General features: G+C 35.6%; 1 protein-coding gene across 1 annotated transcript; it reads right to left on the bottom strand.

Moving 5' to 3' along the window:
* Nucleotides 1–1,909: 1,909 nt before the first annotated feature.
* Nucleotides 1,910–19,879, bottom strand: Tsp2A (tetraspanin 2A). Its single transcript, XM_034969505.2, has 5 exons — nt 19,528–19,879; nt 4,926–5,123; nt 4,038–4,214; nt 2,872–3,057; nt 1,910–2,487 (listed from the first exon to the last, which is right to left on the bottom strand). Exons 1-5 carry the CDS (start codon nt 19,633–19,635, stop codon nt 2,407–2,409), a joined length of 750 nt encoding a protein of 249 aa, XP_034825396.1. The 5' UTR covers nt 19,636–19,879; the 3' UTR covers nt 1,910–2,406.
* Nucleotides 19,880–20,174: the final 295 nt, after the last annotated feature.

Here is a 20,174-nt window from a genome sequence, read left to right as displayed (position 1 = left end):
TAAATAAAGAGATATTAAAGTAGGTATAAATAAACAGATTGTTGTATTTGAAATAAGTGACGGTGCATTTTCTATTCCCCAGTTTCATCATTTTGTTTGCACTGTGTAATAAAAAAATGTTAATGTATTTGCTAGGGGGAACCTCGTGCTTCATACTCGGGGTGATTGACAGGGCGTTCCTTGTTTGTATATTTCCTATAATTCCAATCGCACATGAAGCAAATTACAGAAGGCGAACTCTATTTTCTGTAGCGTGCCTAATACTGTACAATTTTATGTAGTTTCCACAAATACGTAGGTATATTACCTATAATATTATAAGTAATCATAAAAAGATAATAATGAATAAATAACTCTATAGCATAGAGGTGTGTTTTCGTCTTGCAAGGCTCAGTTGCATATCAAGCAAGCGGATAAATAAGATTACCGTTAAATACTTTAAGCGATCACGCACTCATCCGATCCGAATCCGTAAAAATGCGGATATAAAAATATCTACGTCATATTATGTCATAAGATACCATACAAATAGTTTAACGGAACGTATTTTCACAGATTCGGATCGGATGAGTGCGTACTAAAAAGTCAAAGTCGGCTCCATGAGCCAGTATCTGTACTTAAGGTTAATATTTATCAGACTCTAGCTTATGCCCGCGACTTTATCCGCGTGAACCCCTATTTTACCCTCTTAGGGGTTAATTTTCAAAAATCCTTTCTTAAATGATGTCTACGTCATAGCAGCTAGGTATCTGCATGCCAAACTTCAACTTGATCCATCCAGTACTTTTAGTTATGCCTTGATAGATCTGTCAGCCAGTAAATCAGTAAGAAGCCTGATAGTTTGTTTAACTGACATTATTATTAAGCGCATAATCTGTTGTACATTTTCAATACTGATATTATAAAGAAGTATAAAGTTTGTAAGTTTGGATATAGAAGAAGTAGAAAATCTTCTAAACTATTTATCCGATTTCAAAAATTCTTTCATTAATAGAAAGCCACATTATCCTCGAGTGGTATGCCTTCTATAAATTATAATGTATCGTGGACGAAGTTTTAATAAACTTAACTTGCATAATCATACAAAATATTATGGTTGCATAATGCATAAAACGTTAAAATGAGTTAAACAACCAGTAACGGAAAACAATTCAAATAGCTTAACATGAATTTATGCCTTTGTGGTTGCGTTCTATGGTTTTAGTTGTAGTTGTAGCAGAAACAAACTATTCGCCGTAATACAGCTGTGGATGCATTAGCCAAAGCTTTGAGTTTCAGATTTAGTAACTTTGCATCGCGTAATTGTTATTAAATGTAATAATCCTAAAGTGTTGCCTGTTTATATTCATTAATCATCATCATCATCAACCGATAGAGGTTCACTGCTGGACATAGGTCTCTTGTAGGGACTTCCACACGCCACGGTCTTGCGCCGCCTAAATCCAGCGGCTCCCTGCGACTCGTCTGATGTCGTCCGTCCACCTAGTGGGAGGTCTTCCAACACTGCGTTTTCCGGTGCAAGCTCGCCATTCCAGCACCTTGGGACTCCAACGTCTATCGGTTTTACGAAGTATGTGCCCTGCCCATTGCCACTTCAGCTTCGCAACCCGTTGAGCTATGTCGGTTACTCTAGTTCTCCTACGGATCTTCTCATGTCTGATTTGATCACGTAGAGAAACTCCAAGCAAAGCTCTCTCCATCGCCCGCTGATGAGTGACTCTGAGCTTTCTTATAAGGCTCATACCCGAGACGGCTCCAGTAATTCCGGGACCTATGTTGAAGGGTCGGTCGTCGTGGTGTCATTTACCATGAGATGAAAGACGTAGGACTACTGTGTCTCTCCTTATACTGTGTTACAGTGATGTAGTAACTAAGTACCTACAATGATTTGCATGAAATAAAAAAAATGTGGTTTTTCCAGATTTATTATAAAAAAGTATTGTAGATGTCATATTAAATTACTTTGGTTTCTATATAAGACGGTGGTAAATTTTTTACATAAAGTAAGCATGTATAGTAGCCGGCAGAACATATTGTACATCGATCTTTAGAAAGGGAGTTCGGCTTCGTATAGCATAGTCTCTGTCACTCATACCTATGTGACGTTTTGTCGGTCTCAACGACAGAGACAACGCTCTACGAAACTGCTATCTCTTTCCAAAAATCGACAAACAATATTTAATGCTGGCTACTGTATTTCATTACTATCACCTACAAGAACAGACAATCATGTGCAGTAATTAGTTTTTCCTAAATGGAAGATATATTTTCTGTTTTGTATTCTTAATATCGTTGTAATATAATAAGTCGTTTAACTCTTTAGGTATATAAAAACAAAATATAAATCTATTTCTATAACTTTGTAAGCCTAAAAATTAAGATTAAGTATCTTAAAGTTAAAGTGATTCAGTTTTTGTATGTCACTGATTCTTCTTCTTCCTTCTTGACTGCTTGGATGAGGACCATAGACATGACCGCGTTTATCACCTGGAAAAAAAATATTTTTAGTTGTTGAAAATGTTAAGTACCTAGTTACTTAGATACTAAGTATATTTTTCAAATGTTAAAGTTATGATCTAATAGCACACGCCGGATATATCCGTTAGTCCATACTTATATCCATACTAATATTATAAATGCGAAAGTGTGTCTGTCTATCTGTCTGTATGTCTGCTATCTGTTCACGACCCAATGAAATTTGGTAGGTACAGAGTTAGCTTACATCCCGGGAAAGGACATAAGCTACTTTTTATCCCGGAAAATTAAAGAGTTCCCACGGGATTTTTAAAAACCTAATTCAACGCGAATGAAGTCGCGGGCATCATCTAGTGTCTAATATATTTTAGTAGGTTATGAGGAAAACGAACTTACACAAATCATACAAGACGCAAGAACGATGCCCGCCAACCATCCAGTTTTGGATTCCAGGAACCAGGTGAGCTCGTCCACGCAGCCGTGGAAATGGGCGTTGCCGGTGACGGAGTCGCGGCATTCTGATGGCAACGGCTTGTTCAGGTGGAGGTAGTCCATTGGGCCATCAGCTCCGCAGCAGCCGATCTAGACAGAAATGAAAATTGAGTGTTATTTGGTTTTTTATAGGAAGAATAAAACCGGTCAAATACGAGTCGGACTCGCACATGAATGGTTCCATACACCGGTTCCATATCATCATACAAGATTATGTACCTACTTTTTAACCGACTTCCAAAAAGGCGGTGGTTCTCAATTCGGCCCGTCTTTTTTTCCGTTCACAAAAAATACTGTTTTATCTTGTAACTACGATGTAAGGAATCCATCGTGTGCGAGTCCAACTAGCACTCGAGGATTGCTTATAAGGTATGATTGTCGTCAAACGAAAGCCTAAACCAACAAATAAATAGTTGGAATTCCTCTCAGTGGTATAAAAATCCGTTCTATTATTGGAACCTTTAAAAAAATTGGGTTGGTCTGGATTGTTTCTGGCTTTTTCTTTTTTACAGATGTACATACGTATCTGGATTTCGGTCGCAGTGTCCGATTGATCAACGAAGCGCTTCGGTCATTTGATTAGTACGGCCGTCACGGGCAGCGTGACTGCTCCCTACGCTCCGCTGCCGTTCCATCGGCGGCTGTCCATTCGTCAACTGTTTGTTTTTTGGGTCTGGTTCTGATTTTCATCCGATACTTTGCCGTACAACCGATCATTTCGGACATTCTTTTGACACAGCTTCACTTCTTTTATCCTTTTTACAGCCATTTAAGGATTATTATCAGCTCTTTTTTCGGAATGTATAGAAATTGTCCAATAGGTGGACGGACGACATCAGGCGAGTCGCATAGAGCCGCTGGATTCAGGCAGCGCAACGCTGTTGCATGTGGAAGCCCCTACAAGAGATCTATGTGCATATGGACGTCTATCGGTTGTTGTTGACGATGATGATGATGATGATGATGATAGAAATGGTAGATTAGGTAATTTAATAAAAAACTAAGGGAATGTGAATTTAATGACGACTAGAGGAAGAACGAATGAATTTTGTTACTAAATGTCAACTTACCCCTTCTTGTACCATCCTAAGGATTTCTCGACTGCCTTCATGCTGAGGGTTATTCATTAGCCTTAAAATTACGTCTTTGATGAGAGGTTGAATGCTAGAGTCATACGTAGAGAAGTCCAGCACAACACAGGCGCCGACCAGTCCGAACACAAAGGACGCTATTTGCGATATTATATACTGGAATAGAAAAAAACTTGTATACAAAGTGATTATAGTCATAATCTTATTATTATGGCTCACTTTCTTTGTTCAATAACTCGGTCAATATATATAGCATATCTGCATATATTCCGCGAGCGGGAAAGTGAGTAGAAAAATTAGTCAGTTTAAATCCTTATTCTTGAAATCTCCTGTACATTGGGTGACCAATGTGTAAGCATTAGAATGCTTTGAGCATATGGTTTCCCATAATAATATGTGGGCATTAATTATTATGACTTGGGTGGTTGAATTGCAGGGACACTTCAAAGTTATAATTTTTTTTGATTGGTCTGGAATTCTTTTTGAGATTAGTATTGTTTTGTAATTCAGAATCCGGGTACCTTTAAAACAACAGTGTACTAAGGCTTTTCCTTTACAAAGCGTCACTTCTCATTTAAGTCACATTATTATTTTCAATCGGCTGTGATTATGGCCAAGAATGTTCTTAAATATTACAACCCGTACTAATATTATGAATGCGAACGTGTCTATGTGTTACCTTTTTACGGCCAATTTGTTTAACCGACAATTCAGCTTGCATCCCGAAAATGAACATGTCTATGTTATCCCGGAAATACTTTTTATTCGGTATTTTTAAATCCACGCGGACGAATGTTTGGCTTCACCTCTCAGTTGGTGGTTGTGTCATTTGAACCTTATAAAAAAGTGACTCTTCAGTCAACTTACCGCATATAGAAGCTTAACATTTTCCATAAGTGCTGAACCACACCCGAGGAAGGAAACGACCATGACGCCCAGTGAGCCAATGAGTATGATGTAGATGCCGATGAAGTACTTCTGCAGCTGGAGAATGTTCATCCACTCGTTGAATCCAGGCTCGATGCATATCCAGAGACATAGAGCAAAGACTGATGCGCCGAACAACTGAAAAAAGGTAAGAAATAATTTTATGGGAGACTTGGTATAATTAGGCAACAGCTGCATTAATGTTATTAACTGGTATTCCATATTACTGCCTTATTTAAAAGTGTACTTGGCTCCATTTAGTTCATTGGTTTTTATAAAACTTATGCCCACGAAGCCACTTTTTATTTTAAATATCGTAGTAGCAAATTAGAAAAATTTCAGCTTTATATATAAAACTTCGTGAGCAGCTTCCTTTCAGAGCAAAATTAAGCGCAAGAAACTTGTATAAAAAGGCAGATGCTCCACATAATTTTAGATGGACAGACGAATTATGGCCTCGGGTCGGTAATTTTGTAGAGTTACCCCTCTCCTAAAGCTATGTCCATAAAGAAAATTAACTGGCACTAGTTATTTATTAATAAATAATTGTTAGATATAATTCTCCGTAATGACGTCCTAATAGAACGTGATTACGTGATCGTACAAAATTGTGAACTGGTGTTAAAAGCAGGGTCTTCATTATGCTTGGAAAATTTGCGAGACTATGCTTTGTTCCACACTGCCTCGAGCTATGGATGACTTGGTCAGAGGATGATGACAATCCAACTAAGTACACGTTTTGCATAACACGAATATCTATGTTGCAATGAATTATGTTGTAATGTTCCGATTGTCATAATGCCTCATAAGGTAGTAGGTATAAATGCCCTATATCGGCGTCCGTGTTTCCTGCCACGAATAACCTAAATACTTTCAAGGCAAGAGTAAATAAACTTCTTTTAGGCAAACGCACTTTAAGCTATCGTGATCATTGCTTTTTATTAAGCTTATTAAACGCAAGCCAATAAAAAAACCATTTGAAAGAATGCATTCGCAAATAAAAATTAAAGTCACATTGTGTTAACAGTAAATCTTGTTTAGCTTCAAAGTTCACTTAAAAAGTAATGCTCATAAAGTCATACCATTGAATCAACACGTGGCTCATATTATTTCGTTTGCAACTTTAACGATTCATAGTAAATCGTAAAAATCTATTTGTATCATAAAAAATAGAAGGTTGTATTTCATAAAGGTGAGCATGTGTATGTTCACCTTTTTCACGTGTGATCGCAATATTATATCCTGTAGCTGTGACAGACGGACAAACGGATAAGTGCAATTTCACTCAAGAGACTCAGAGACCCCGCTTTGCTCGGTCAATAATAGTGTCGTCCATTACGAACAAGCCTTTACCGCTTTATCTAAGGCAAACATTAGCGGCACGTGGCGTCAGCAGTAAATCGTCTTGCTCTACACAACTTGCCCGATACAGCGTTATTAAGCTGGGTTAATTAGCAAAATTAAACATCAACTATTAGGGTGCAATATAAATGCGAGATTGCTGTTATAATACTGTTATTGTTTATGTTAATCATTGTTGAAAATACGAGTACACGTCTAATAAGCGTCTAATGTATGTGAGCTTACCTTACGTTGTACCTATCTACGAGAAAAGCACTTTTAGAAAGTTTATTTCAACAAAATTATTTTCTATTTTCAAAGCCCAAGCTACATTGAGAGCGAAGCGAAGCGAAACGATACTAAGTTCTTTTTGCTCGCTTACTTAGTAGGTACGAATCGCTGGTTCAGTTTAGCTCTTTAGTTCGCGGTGTGAACCGAAGTATGAAAAGACACGGTAGCGACATGAGCGAAGCGAAACGAACATAGTTCCGTTTCGTTTCGCTCCCAATGTGGCCTGCGCTTAAGGCAAAAAGTTTTATCTAAAACTAGCGTATGCTCGCTACTTCGTCCGCGTGAACTACACAAATTTCAAACCCCTATATTACCCCCTTAGGGGTTGAATTTTCGAAAATCCTTAGTTAGCGGATCTGCATGAAGAATTTCAGCCCGATCCGTCCAGTAGTTTGAGCTGTGCGTTGATAGATCAGTCAGTCACCTTTTCCTTTTATATTATATATAGATATATTTAGCTTTGTATGGTTATTGCTAAATGGTAAGCACATTATATTGAAGTGTCGACTCAACGCTAAAAATCCAAAACTATTGTACGTCAAGCGTCGTTCAAAAGTGCACTCGTTAAGGTGTTCCCGCACAAATGGGAAATAATTGCTCGCACCGTCGAGGTCACTCACAATAATTGACTTTTGGAACTGAACCAATATTGCACTCGTATTAAAATGACACCTTGCAATTTTACTCGTCTGTATTTTAACAATGTCACTGTGCCTGGCCTGGTGGATTGCCTGGACTGACACATCATCGTGCTACGGTTGTGATTTTAATCCTAGAAAGATACCTTTCATGGTTCCGTACCCGAAAGGTGCCAACGTCCGTCCGTTCGTCTCTATCTGTCAGCGGGCTATATCTTGTAAACCGTAGGGACCGTAGAACCGTGGTAGAGAGTTGAAATTTTTACAATGTATATTTCTATTGCCGCTATAACAGCAAATACTAAAAATTTCAAAATTGCCGGCACTATAATAAAAATAAATAAATTTTGTTTATTATACAATGGTATACGGAATCCTTACTGTGCGATTCCGTCTCGCACTTGACCGGTTTTTTGAATATTTTACAAGACTGCCCAAAAAAGAATGTGATTTTTTAAGGGTTATCTAAAGTTACATGTGAGGTTCTTTATTCTACCACGAATTCTTAATACCTGAGCAGATTGTGATGTAAGGGGTATCGTTAGAATCTTTACATCATCCAAGTTACACGAGCTATAAAATTTGAAAAAAAAAAAATTAACATGGCGGCTGTATCTAGTACCATTTTAAAATTTTAAAAAAATATGTTCGTTTTTTAGCAGTCTTGGTTTTTTTTTTCTTTTTTAGTTACGACTTGTTCCAATGAGATGCTGCGTCTTGGCTACACTCAACACTCCAGGTAATAATTACATTCAATTCCTTGTATTTCTAAATATACGACACGTTCAGTATAATGTTCTATCCATCCCGCTTTGACACAAAATACATTTTACACTAATATACTTAATCTGTTTTTCGCTACGTATTTGTCCCGGAAATTGTCTCAAATAGATAAAATCCGATATAAGGAAGAAAGAGGAATATATTCAAATCCCCTAAGTGGGCGGCGTGGTTGAATCGCGAGAAAATGTCCCGTTTTGGAATGCCGAGCTAGAGCCATTATTATTTTAGCTGGTCTCAAAGGAGTCGGAAGTCTGAAGAGATACAACACGTGACAACTGATATGAGTATAGTTGTCACTTGTATAATGGTGCAGCGAGGTGACGAAGGTAATAGGTACTTCTAAGTTTAGAATAGGTACTTGAAACCATTGGAATAGGTTACATAGAGGACATATCACGGACTTTTAATAGCTAGATGCCGCATGCTCTTATAATAGTATGCAAACCAACCGTTCCTATTTTTTAACTGACTTCAAAAAAGATGGTTCTCAATTCGTCAGAATCTTTTCGTTTTGCGATTCGTTGAAGACGCCTGGGCCTATATTATTTTTTCCTTTTTTTGAAAGGGTCTTCCAAGGTGGTCCCATATAAATTTGGTGAAGACCTGATGAACGTCTGCAAAGACAGATCATGTAACTCCTCAACAGATAAGAGTAAATTGCTCGCGATCTGTGAAATAGCTAAGTAAGTAGTAGATTTTTAACCATAGGTACATAGCATATTTTAATATAAGGGGACTACTAAAAATTGTAAATTTTTTTTTACAAACAAAAACCGACTTCGTGCGCGATTCTGACTCGCACTTCTTTTTGTATTTGCGAAGAGGAATGATAGTATTGACAGCGGAATGAAAATAAAATAGGCTTGCCTTTTTGGCTCAAACGAGCACGCCTGGACGAGTTGCATGCGGTATCTAGCTACACCAAATCCATGGGGCATACTTAGTTAAGCACATTATCGTAGTATAAGTATCATTGTCACTAGTATTATAATGGTACGGCGATGTGACGAAGATAATAGGTACTTCCAAGTTTAGAATAGTTGGGGGTGAGACTTATGTACAAGTTATAACATAGTTATTTATACGCGTATTATCTTGCTGTATGTATGTTACTGATATTATAATAGAACTGTGAGGATGATAGTCCTTGGACCATTCTACGTAGTAGAATAGAGTACGTAGAATATAATAATGAGTCTGATTTATTTATTTATTACTAGCTGCCCCGGCGAATTTCGTACCGCCTAACAGTCGATTCTTTTTCAGGGTTTTTTTAAATTTTTCTCTCCGTAGGAACCATCCTCGTACTTCAAGGAATATTATGAAAAAAGAATTAGCGAAATCGGTTCAGCATTGTTTGCTTATGACTTAAAATTTACGACGCATCCCGTCCTGGGGAGTTGCGTTGAATAGATAAAATCCGCGATATAAGATATTCATGTCCTTTGAGTAGGTAGTCAGGTATATATATATATATATACACGATGAGGTAGGATTGCGGGAAAAAAGGCCCGTTCAGGGACATTGTAAAGCTCTTTATTTCTCGTATCACAGGTGTCTCAGAATAGGCTCTGGCGACAGTTGAGACGATCTAACTGAAAGAAACTGTGACATAAATACTACGTCTAGACCTTTATAGTTAGAATGATTCAATGTTAGAAAATATTAGGTATGTATAGGCTTAAAACGAATAATTGAAGCTCTGTTTAATGTTTTAGCAGAAGGTTTTATTTACGACTAGACGATGCTCGCGACTTCGTTCATGTGGATTTACCTAGGTCTTTAAGAATCCCGTGGGAACTATTTAATTTTTCAGGATGCAATTAGGATAAGGATGATCATCTACAGTAGGCGACAGGTCGAGATTGAAATCGGGATGGGGACCCACCCGCATAGCCCCCGCGCTAAACCGGTGCAGGATAACGCGAGTGACGTGCGGGTGTGCGGGGGGCGTCCGCCCTCCTCATACCACAATTGCCATCTTGACCTGTCGTAAAATATCTAAGCATCAGATATCGTTAAAAACGGTTCAGTTCCTTAAAATCGAGAAGAGGTAGGTACCTAATAAAATAAAATATTTATATTTAAGTTAGAAATTGCAATATATTTTACACCAGATAGATCGACATATTACAATTAAATTAATTAGAGCGGGTTTACGTTATCTCAATAATTATTCCTTAATTTGATATGAATTGCAAGATTGTTGTGTAGTAAATCAACGTAGGTACAGTTCCTTGGGATCCTGTCCCCATTAAGAGAACATCTCTAGGTATTAAGTTCGCCTATGTACTTACCTACATTCTATTTTGCAACTAGCTGACCCGGCGAACTTCGTACCGCCTAACAGTCAATTCTTTTTTTTTAATACTTGCAATTTTAAAATTTTTCTCTCCGTAAGAACTGGGCTCATAGTTACTTCAAGGAATATTATAAAAATGAATTAGCGAAATCGGTTCAGCTGTTCTCGAGATTTGCGATCAGCAACACATTCAGCGATTCATCTATATTTATATAAAATTCAAAGTCCTGACTGACTGACTGACATATAATATATCAACGCACAGCCTAAACCGCTGGTCCTAAAGACATGAAATTTGGAGGGTCTATTCTTTGTAAAGAGTAGGTATCCACTAAGAAAGGATTTTTCGAAATTCTACCCCTAAGTGGGTTAAATGGGGGATGGAAGTTTGTATGAAAGTCGGTCATTTTTCAAGTTATTTGCATGAAAATTGGTATTTGGGTTTTCGGTCACAAATGAAGAAATACGTATTTCAGGATTTTTGGAAAATTTGCCCATTAGGGTGGTAAAATAGGGGATGAAAGTTTGTATGGGAAAGTTTTAATTATTGATATTATAATTAACTTGAAATTTGGAAAGTAGGTTTTTTCTTGAGGTTAGGTGTCAGCTAAGAAACGACTATGAGAAAATCCCCCCCAAAGGGGTGAAATGGGGGTTGGAAGGTTATATGTGTTATTCGGTGCTGTTCAGAGTGCGCGTCCTGATGTTATAATGTTTGTTTCTGAAAAAAAATGTCATTTGTTTCCTGTAGGCCACGCGGGCGAAGCCGCGAGCAGAAGCTAGTTTTTATATATAGAGAAGATAAAGAGTTTAAAACAAACGAATAAAGTTATAAAGATTTTCGTAATTTTTCCGAACATAATTTCTGTCATAAATTCATTCCGTGTTATCCCCTATTCAGGTTATGTTTTGAGAAGAAGGTAATTCAGGAAGCCAGCTGCCGTGTTGTAAGCATAATGTTGTAAATCCTCGTTTCATCCAAGGAATAACTTTTCGTTTTTTATGCCCCGAGTAATATTATAAGCTGTTGTGAACCACGGTGCGGTGGAATTATTGCACCTTCGTAAAAAAACTACCGACATAAGCCATAAAGCTTATTAATGAAGGGATGCTATAGCTTTCTAGGGTTCCGTACCTAAAGAGTGCCAATGGGATCCTATTGGCTTGGCACTTGGATTTATAAGTACTCACATCACTTTTACTCAAAAGTTTTTTTTAAATTCATTATAAGAGTACGCTTGACCACGATCATACCTGATGGGAAGTAATGATGTGGCCTAAGATGGGACGCCAAAGTTTAATAAGATGAAATAAAAAGTGTTTTAATCAACCAGGATTTTTTGGCTCGTGAGTTTTTAACCAGCTCATTAAACTTACGAGCCAAAAAATCCGGGTTGATTATAAGACTTTTTATTTCATCCCAGATCCTTCACTCATGCTTGTAGTTGACTATTTCAAAGCTTATTTAGAACTGCATTTAGAATTAATTGACTCTCACAATACCTACCTAATCAATGATGCAATTAGGTACAATAGTTAGTTGATAAATCGAAAATCTGGTTTTTGTAACCGTTAGTTAACGTAGGTATCAATTTGAATTGTAAATTAACTTTGTACGAAATCACATAGATTACAATAAAATTATACACAAGCATGGTGGAATTGCTATTCACATTTTATCATAAAGCTTGCCATTATAAAAATATTGAGTAGGTACCTACCTAGATATAATATAATATTAAAAACTTTAAAAAAACAATAGGTATCATTATGCGTACAAAAGTAATGATTTTTTTTGCTGTTTTTTAAATAAAATTAGGTACCTACATTCTTAATAAATGAAAATGGAGAAAATACTTACTTCTTACTTTTTAAGTTAAAAACGCTATAAAATACTGTCCAAATTCTGAACATTAGTTAAGGTGTTCCTACACTGAAGAGAAATAATTGCTCGACCCGACCGCGCTGCGGCTTGCCCCAATAATTGACTTTTGGAGCTACGCCAAGATGTCGCTCACTTCTGGATTTTGTTCCATTTCTGTTACACTGTTTGCGGCATACGTATCTACGTGATTCTATCTTAAATTTATAAGTGTTGCTGTAACCTTCTCTTTTATTAGACGTTAAACCACGTAGGTAGATACGTGCTATAAAAGTTGGCATATCTATTTATTTAAGAAATACCTTTATATTTTTTGTTGTGTAAAAAAATAAAGCCAAAGTGACACTTTTTCTGTGGCTACGTAACATTTCAAAAAAATGGGTGGTGACAATATTTCTACCTACTTATCGAAGAAATACTATCCAAATAATTACAAATATGTTATTTTGAAAGTAAAAAAAGTCTTTTTACGTCGTATTAAGTTTCTCAACCTAATAGTCGAAATTTCTTTAGACTATTAGGTTGAGAAACTTTCTTAGTCTTCGTATACCTACGGAAGGATCTGGGAGTCTACTGCATTATTATCCCAAGAAAACTCTTACGTGATCTTATGTGATTAATGGAAAGGGGTAACCACTTTTAGCAATGAGGAATACGATGCAGGAAACCTTCAAGAAGGTTCTTAAAATATCTTAAATATTCAAGTACGCTACATTGTGGTGTCATAGCCGCACTTACAAAGACACCCCGGCCAAGAAGACGAACGCGGTATGTGTTTTTACGACGCTATAAATTTTTAACATCACAAAAAGTCTGTTTTTAGGTTGCGAAGAGCAAAACATGGAGTACGTATTATGCGGCAGGAATATAAATGAGTATGCTGATGATGTAGGCAATTGATGTAAAAAACAAACGCTTTCATGCTGTAAATTTTCAGTTTTACAACATAATTAGACATGACTGATAAATCAGATTTTTTTAATGTATTCAATTTATACTTATATATATTTTTTGAAAATATTACAATATAACTTAAAGCTAGCACGAATGAAATCATGAATCAGATTTTTGCACTATAACTTCTGGAGGTAACTTGCATCTAATCGTAATAGGTACGCAATACATACTTGATTAAACCTTGACTTAGCCTTGGGGATAGAAGAAATCTAATAGCCATGACATTCTTGTTCAAGCTGTTTAATAACAAAGTTGATTGTTCAGAACTGCTTTATAGATTTGCGATTAAAGCACCACGCATGAATTATCCGCGGCACCCTTGTAATTTGTTAATGTCAGGTATTGCAGAACTAACTTAGGTAAACATTCCGCCATTCCTCGAATCTCTAATCTCTATAACAACAGCGTGCGTCAACAGAGTGAAATAGACATATTCTCTAATAGTTAGGCGAAAATTTCTAAATATAGTATTAAGCAATAGGTGCGAAGTGACGATTAATAATAATTAAATAAATAAGTATACACATACAACAAATATTTGTATGTAAATAATAATCATTAATCTGTATTTAATATGTAATCTAATTTAATTTTGTTAATTAGCTTTAGGAAATGTATGATATGTTTATGCATGGTGTGGTTGCCTATAATAAACTTGTCATTTTGTGAATGTATTTTAAATAGTTAAAATTGTTTTTGTGACTGTTTTTGTGAATGACTAAGCTGTTGGTAAACCCAATAAAGAAAATAATAAAAATAATAAATACTTTGTGATAGGTGTCCAAATCTTAAATAATCCAATAATCGTCCTAAAAATCAAATCCCTAAGAAACTCTGCCCTAAAATTGTCGAAAACACAATCAGCATTAATTAGCATAGACTTGTTTCTTTCTAGAATTTTTTAAATTTATTCCCCTGATAACAAATAAGTATTATTGTAACTTATTTAATCATCTTTTCAATCAAAACCACAAAAGCATTAGCTCAATAGCAATAGCTTTTTATCTACGTATCTATTAAGACATAGCTCTAAATGGTATAGATCTAAATAGCGCCGCATACTATATTATTTTTATTTCAAATTGGCAGCTTCTTCTCAATTTTCCTCAGACCACGGTCGTGAGTTGATAAATTGCTTATGATGAGTGGTTACTACCCAGAGTATTGTATGATTTTTCCCGCAGCAAACCGTACAAACGTACAAGTCAACTTTTCGCGTCATTTGCCGAGGCCCTAATGGATTGCGAACAGTGTTGTTGTCTCGACAAAGGTTTTTGCAGACAAAGTATAATGACGCAGAGATGTGGATCTTTTTTGCTTGCGGAATAATGTAGCGTTGCAAAAGAACTGTTGGTACCTACTAGTCATAGTGTGACGACCTGATTCTTAGTTTCAGCTTGATTATTTGCATCTTTGATGCTAGAGATTGGTTGGATACTAGAACGAGTTTATAAATATGAATGTTCTTTGACTTTTCTCTCCTATAAATTATATATTGAGAACTAGCTTCTGCCCGCGGCTTCGCCCGCGTGGCCTACAGGAAACAAATGGCATTTTTTTTTCAGAAACAAACATTATAACATCAGGACGCGTACTCTGAACAGCACCGAATAACACATATAACCTTCCAACCCCCATTTCACCCCTTTAGGGGGGATTTTCTCATATTCGTTTCTTAGATTAGAAATTTCTTAGATTAAAATGGATTTCATTTTTTACCACGTGTAATTAAGTTTTTTTCATTCGCGCTGGAATTATTTGATTTAAGGACCAAAAGTATGTATTTTCTTGGAATGCAAGCTATCTCTGTTGCAAATTTTGTCAAAATTGTTTGTGAAAAGCTAGCAGACAGACAGATCCACTTTCGCATTTATAGTATTACTAGGTAACTATATTCTTATTTTAAAACCAAATAGTAATTTGAGTCTTATCCCAACGGACAGCCAAAATAATACTACTACACAGAAACACCGACAGCGGACAAGAACTGGTAAATATTTTACAAGTTTGAACAAGGTAGAAAACTTTGCCCGATAGTTGATGTACCGCAATTTGTCAGCTCTACAGAGGTTATATTTCCAGCCAGACATTTCTAGGATAACTAAAATACTTACTCTGGGTTTCTCGAGGAAAAATACCTATAAATAAGTTTAATAACTGAAAAAGTTGCGCTTGGAGCTTGTAATAAAATAATTTGATCGTGTTTTTCATGATAGTGGATTTTCACTGAAACTCTACGCTGGGATTTGTATGAATATTTAAATAAAAATAATCATGAAATATATTAATATATTACAGTGATTTAAATATATAAAAATATTATATTCTAAACATAACATAACGTAAAATATAAAAATGTACTTAATAGAATAAAAAAAAAGTTACTAATTTCTGACTAATTAATAGTCCGAATACCTGAACATTTCCTTACCTACCAAATTTTCAAATTTTATCACAATCGGTTAAATAGATGGCCATGAAAAGCTAGCAGACAGACAGACACACATTCGCATTTATAAGATTAGTTAGAATGGATATAACAAATTATAATCTACTTTAAATACATAAATATAAAAATACAGCAAATTTTGTATAATAATTTATCAATCCTTTCTGAAGTTTTTTTTTGCACACTGAATGACGAGAATACTAATATAAGTACTTACTGAATATGTACTATGAGAGTAAAGCCTTTTACCGAAATAAGCCTTATTAAACAGATGAGATATTGCTACTCAATAAGACAAGTACTAAGACTGTCTTAAACAACAAAGCAAAATAGAGATGGAAACTGTTACAACTTAAACCTATAAAAATTTATTATTACAAAAACAAGTCTATTACAAAGAGTTACATTGAATATCTTTTTTGTCTCCCAAGTTCAGGGAAATAGTAGCTTTTACGGAATTTATGAGGAGATTATGAAACTTTTAACTCTACCAATAAACGGGACTATTGTTTTTTATGATTACCTACTCCTAAAATAGGTACTGTGATACTCTATTTCATAAGCTGGCTGACTGATCTATTAACCCACAGCTCAAAATACTGGATGGATCAGGCTGAAATTTTCCATATTTAATAGATAGCTATTATGATATCCGCTCAGAATGGATTTTTGAAAATTTTACCCCTAAGGTGATAAAATAGGGGTTTGCAATTTGTATAACCCACGCGCACAAAATCGCGAGCTTATTATGTAAATAAATTCATTATAGGTTTTTGGATACCTTAGATCTTAAATGTTGAAGGATTTTTATAAAATTAAACAATATAAGTAGAGCCTATTCGTTTTAGAAAGAAAAACATTTTCTAATGTTAGAAACGCTTATAAAAGTGTAGTTAAATGAAAAATCTAGTCTATATTCTATTCTCTATACATGCTCTAGATATTATACTTTTAATATAGTAGGTAGATTATGTGATTCACACTATGACACGTTTGTACTTGGAAAACGGGACAAGCAATGATAACGTTCTGATAACCGGATTCTTTATGCGTAGCCCTTTATTTCAGCTAATCTGATATGACATTACTTCGGGTGTACGACAACTATACATATTCTACACTGTAAAACACATAATAAACAATGTTTTTGCTTTTTGTCTTTATAGGTATGTATAAGATTTATGACAAAATTAGCAAATGAGAAATTTCATGAAATAATACTTTTTTCTGGAGATTAATGTTATAGGCTCTTATAAAAATACGAGACACTACGATTTCTTCCGGAAATGAAATCTTAATAGTCAGATACTCTTTGAGAAGCTAACAAGACTCGCTGTTTTTATGAATTGTTTTTTTTTTTTTTTTTTTTCCTTATTGTTGAGTGCCAATTAGCTACTCAATTATATTACGATCTAGCCTAATGTATGACTAATAAGTAATTTTATTTTAACCTAAACTTATAAATTATCTTATATACTAAGAAATTGTCCACTGACGCATCTTAGTCTTTCTTGATTTGAGATATGACACTTTGTTCACGTGTTCTTTCAGCGCTTACACTATGTACACTATCACTAATCACTATACACTAACTCAAAAGGTTTGGTCCTTTTTAGTCTTCTCACTGTCTCCGTTACGTCAAGCAGCTGGATTGCTTCAACGTTAACGTGGTGGTGAAGCCTATAGTCGTGGGCTTTGGCAGATTTGGTGATAACTTTATGGACGTATTCAATTTGAAGGTCCCTATGAATATCATCATTTCTGATGTACCAGGGTGCATTTACAATATTCCTGAGTACTTTGTTTTGGAACCGTTGGATGATTTGGATGTTACTTTTTTTGGTACAGCCCCACAGCTGTATGCCATAAGTCCAAATGGGCATCAGGACTTGTCTGTACAAAAGAATCTTGTTGTGTATTGACAGCGAGGAATATCTACCAAGTAGCCAATACATCTGTTTATACTTTATATCAAGTTCTTTCCTTTTTTTCTTGACATGAGCTTTCCAGCGCAACTTCACATCAAGTGTCATACCAAGGTATTTAGCTGTATCCACGTAGGAGATTTTTTGGTCGTTTATGAAGACAGCGTGATACTTTTTTGTTTTATTTGTGAAATCTATATGAACTGACTTTGATTCATTTAGCTTTATTCTCCACTTTTTAGTCCATTTATAGACTTTATTTAGCGCTATTTGTACGTTACCCACTGCCTCTTCATGTGTGCCTCCTACGGCCATAATGGCAGTATCATCAGCAAAAGTGGCAATAGTATTGTTTTCAAGGTCTGGAATATCGCAGGTATATAATAGGTACAGGACCGGCCCTAAAACACTCCCTTGCGGAACTCCAGCTTTTATACATTTAAGCTCAGAGTAGGCATCTTCTTGTCTTACTCTAAATGCTCTATCTGTTATGTATGATTCCAGGATATCTGCGAATGATTTGGGTAGCTCGTTTCTAATTTTATGAATAAGACCTTCATGCCAAACTTTATCAAAAGCCTTTTCAATATCAAGAAATACCGTGGAACAAACTTTCTTTTCTTCAATTGTTTTTTCTATGGTGTTAACAATTCTATGTACTTGATCAATAGTTGAATGTTTCTCTCTGAATCCAAACTGATGATCTGGTATCAGGTTTTTGTTTTCTAATATTGGTTTCATCCTCTTCAGTAGGAGCTTTTCAAATAGTTTTGACATAATAGGCAACAAAGAGATAGGCCTATATGATGTTGCTTCATGAGGTGGTTTTCCTGGCTTAGCTATCATAATGACCTCGGCCACTTTCCACACATTAGGCACGTACCTGAGCCTAAATGCAGCGTTTATTATTGTGGTGAGCTTAACTATGGCTTTCCTTGGAAGGTTTAATAAAATTTCTCTCGTAATTAAATCATATCCAGGAGCTTTCTTGGGACCCAATTTGAGCTTTATTTCTCTACATATTTCATTGGGTGTCACTAGTTTGATGTCTACATCTTCCTTGATTTCCCTAGTAGAGTCTTTATCAATTTCTTCTCCTTCGTATGGCTGAAATATATTCTCTAAGTGTTCTGCAAATCGTTTAGCCTTTTGGTCGTTATTTATCGCCCACTCATTGTTTTCTTTTTTAATTGGGGGAATATGCATTAGTGACTTGTCCATATTCTTTGTCGCTTTCCAGAGTGAATAATTGGTGCTCCGGTCATTTGTCAAATTTTGAAGGTAATTGTCCATAGTTATTTGTTCATACTTTTTGATTTCGCGCTTGATTTTTTTTGTAAGTTTATTCAATATTCTTTTATCTAATGGAGATCTAGTCTGATGCCATCTATTTCTTGCCCTTCTCTTTTCAGTTATTAGGTTTAATATATGTTTCGGATACACTGTACTTTTAGGTATATTTTTATATTGTGATGGAGTATTTTTCCAGGCCGCCTGTTGTATGTCTACAACAAATTGATTGACCTCTTCATTTAGTTGTCCTGGACATTTTAATGGTACTTTTAGATTAATGCTGTAATTCAGTATTTTATGAATTGTGACCTTGTAAAACATGGTTATATGCTGTACATTTAAAGATGGCTGCCAAGTACCAACCAGCATTAGGCATTTAACTTGTATGGCCTTTTTCTATATACATATATTGTAGTTCTTAAAGTATCATGACTCATGATACACCGGAAATGACGGCACCGTAAACCAAAATAACAAACCGTCTATGAGTCATATAAATTCCCCATATCCTTTTTAATGTAGCACCTTTTATAGAGTTAGAAAACAAACACCACAAATCCCAACATCCAATTCCACAGTTACACTCTACAGACAGCAAACTAGTGTAGAACCGTAAATACGTAAAGCTAATTCAAAGTAAACAAGAGAAATAGAACTGGACGGAACATCCAATATACCCACCCATAATACAATGTTGAAGCAGAACAGAGTATACTTGATGCAATAAATCTGTGACTCGAGTTTTCCAACCGCCGGCCCTTGCCCGTCGCCTCTGCCAACCCCCGCCATTGCACTTTAATATTTCACTTCACTACAAACAGGAAAACTATTACTGGAAAGTAGAACTTAGGGTTGTCCACTCGACGATCGGATCGTTACTGGAACGTTATCAGCAAGATAAAGTCTTACACATAGCTAGGTTATCTATATTTGCCGAGATAATGGTTTGAAAAAGATACGAGGTTTAGTTTGGGCTTCGATTGCCACACCTGTTTATTTTTACTTTGTTCGTGTTGTTAAAAACTACTGTCGAGTTAAAGAGAGTCATTCAATTCTATTGATACATTCCTGTTTCAACTTAACATTTATGTGGTGACTAATGCAGCTAAAAAAAGTAGGTACTTTAATGAAACAAGTATAACAAAGATAAGAATAATAAACATATTATTCTTATCAGATCTCAGATATTTTTTTTACTATTAATTTTCAAAAGGATAAGGTTGTTATTTTTGCTTTTATATTCATGTTTTGTTGGTAATCTAAATTTACTTAATCCATACTTCCATTCTAGTATTATAAATGCGAAAGTGTGTCTGTCTGTCTGTCTC

This window comes from Maniola hyperantus, chromosome 6, assembly GCF_902806685.2.
Source record: "Maniola hyperantus chromosome 6, iAphHyp1.2, whole genome shotgun sequence".
Taxonomy (NCBI): Eukaryota; Metazoa; Arthropoda; class Insecta; order Lepidoptera; family Nymphalidae; genus Maniola; species Maniola hyperantus.
The sequence above is the reverse complement of the archived record's forward strand: the minus strand, read 5'-3'. Positions and strand labels throughout refer to the sequence as shown.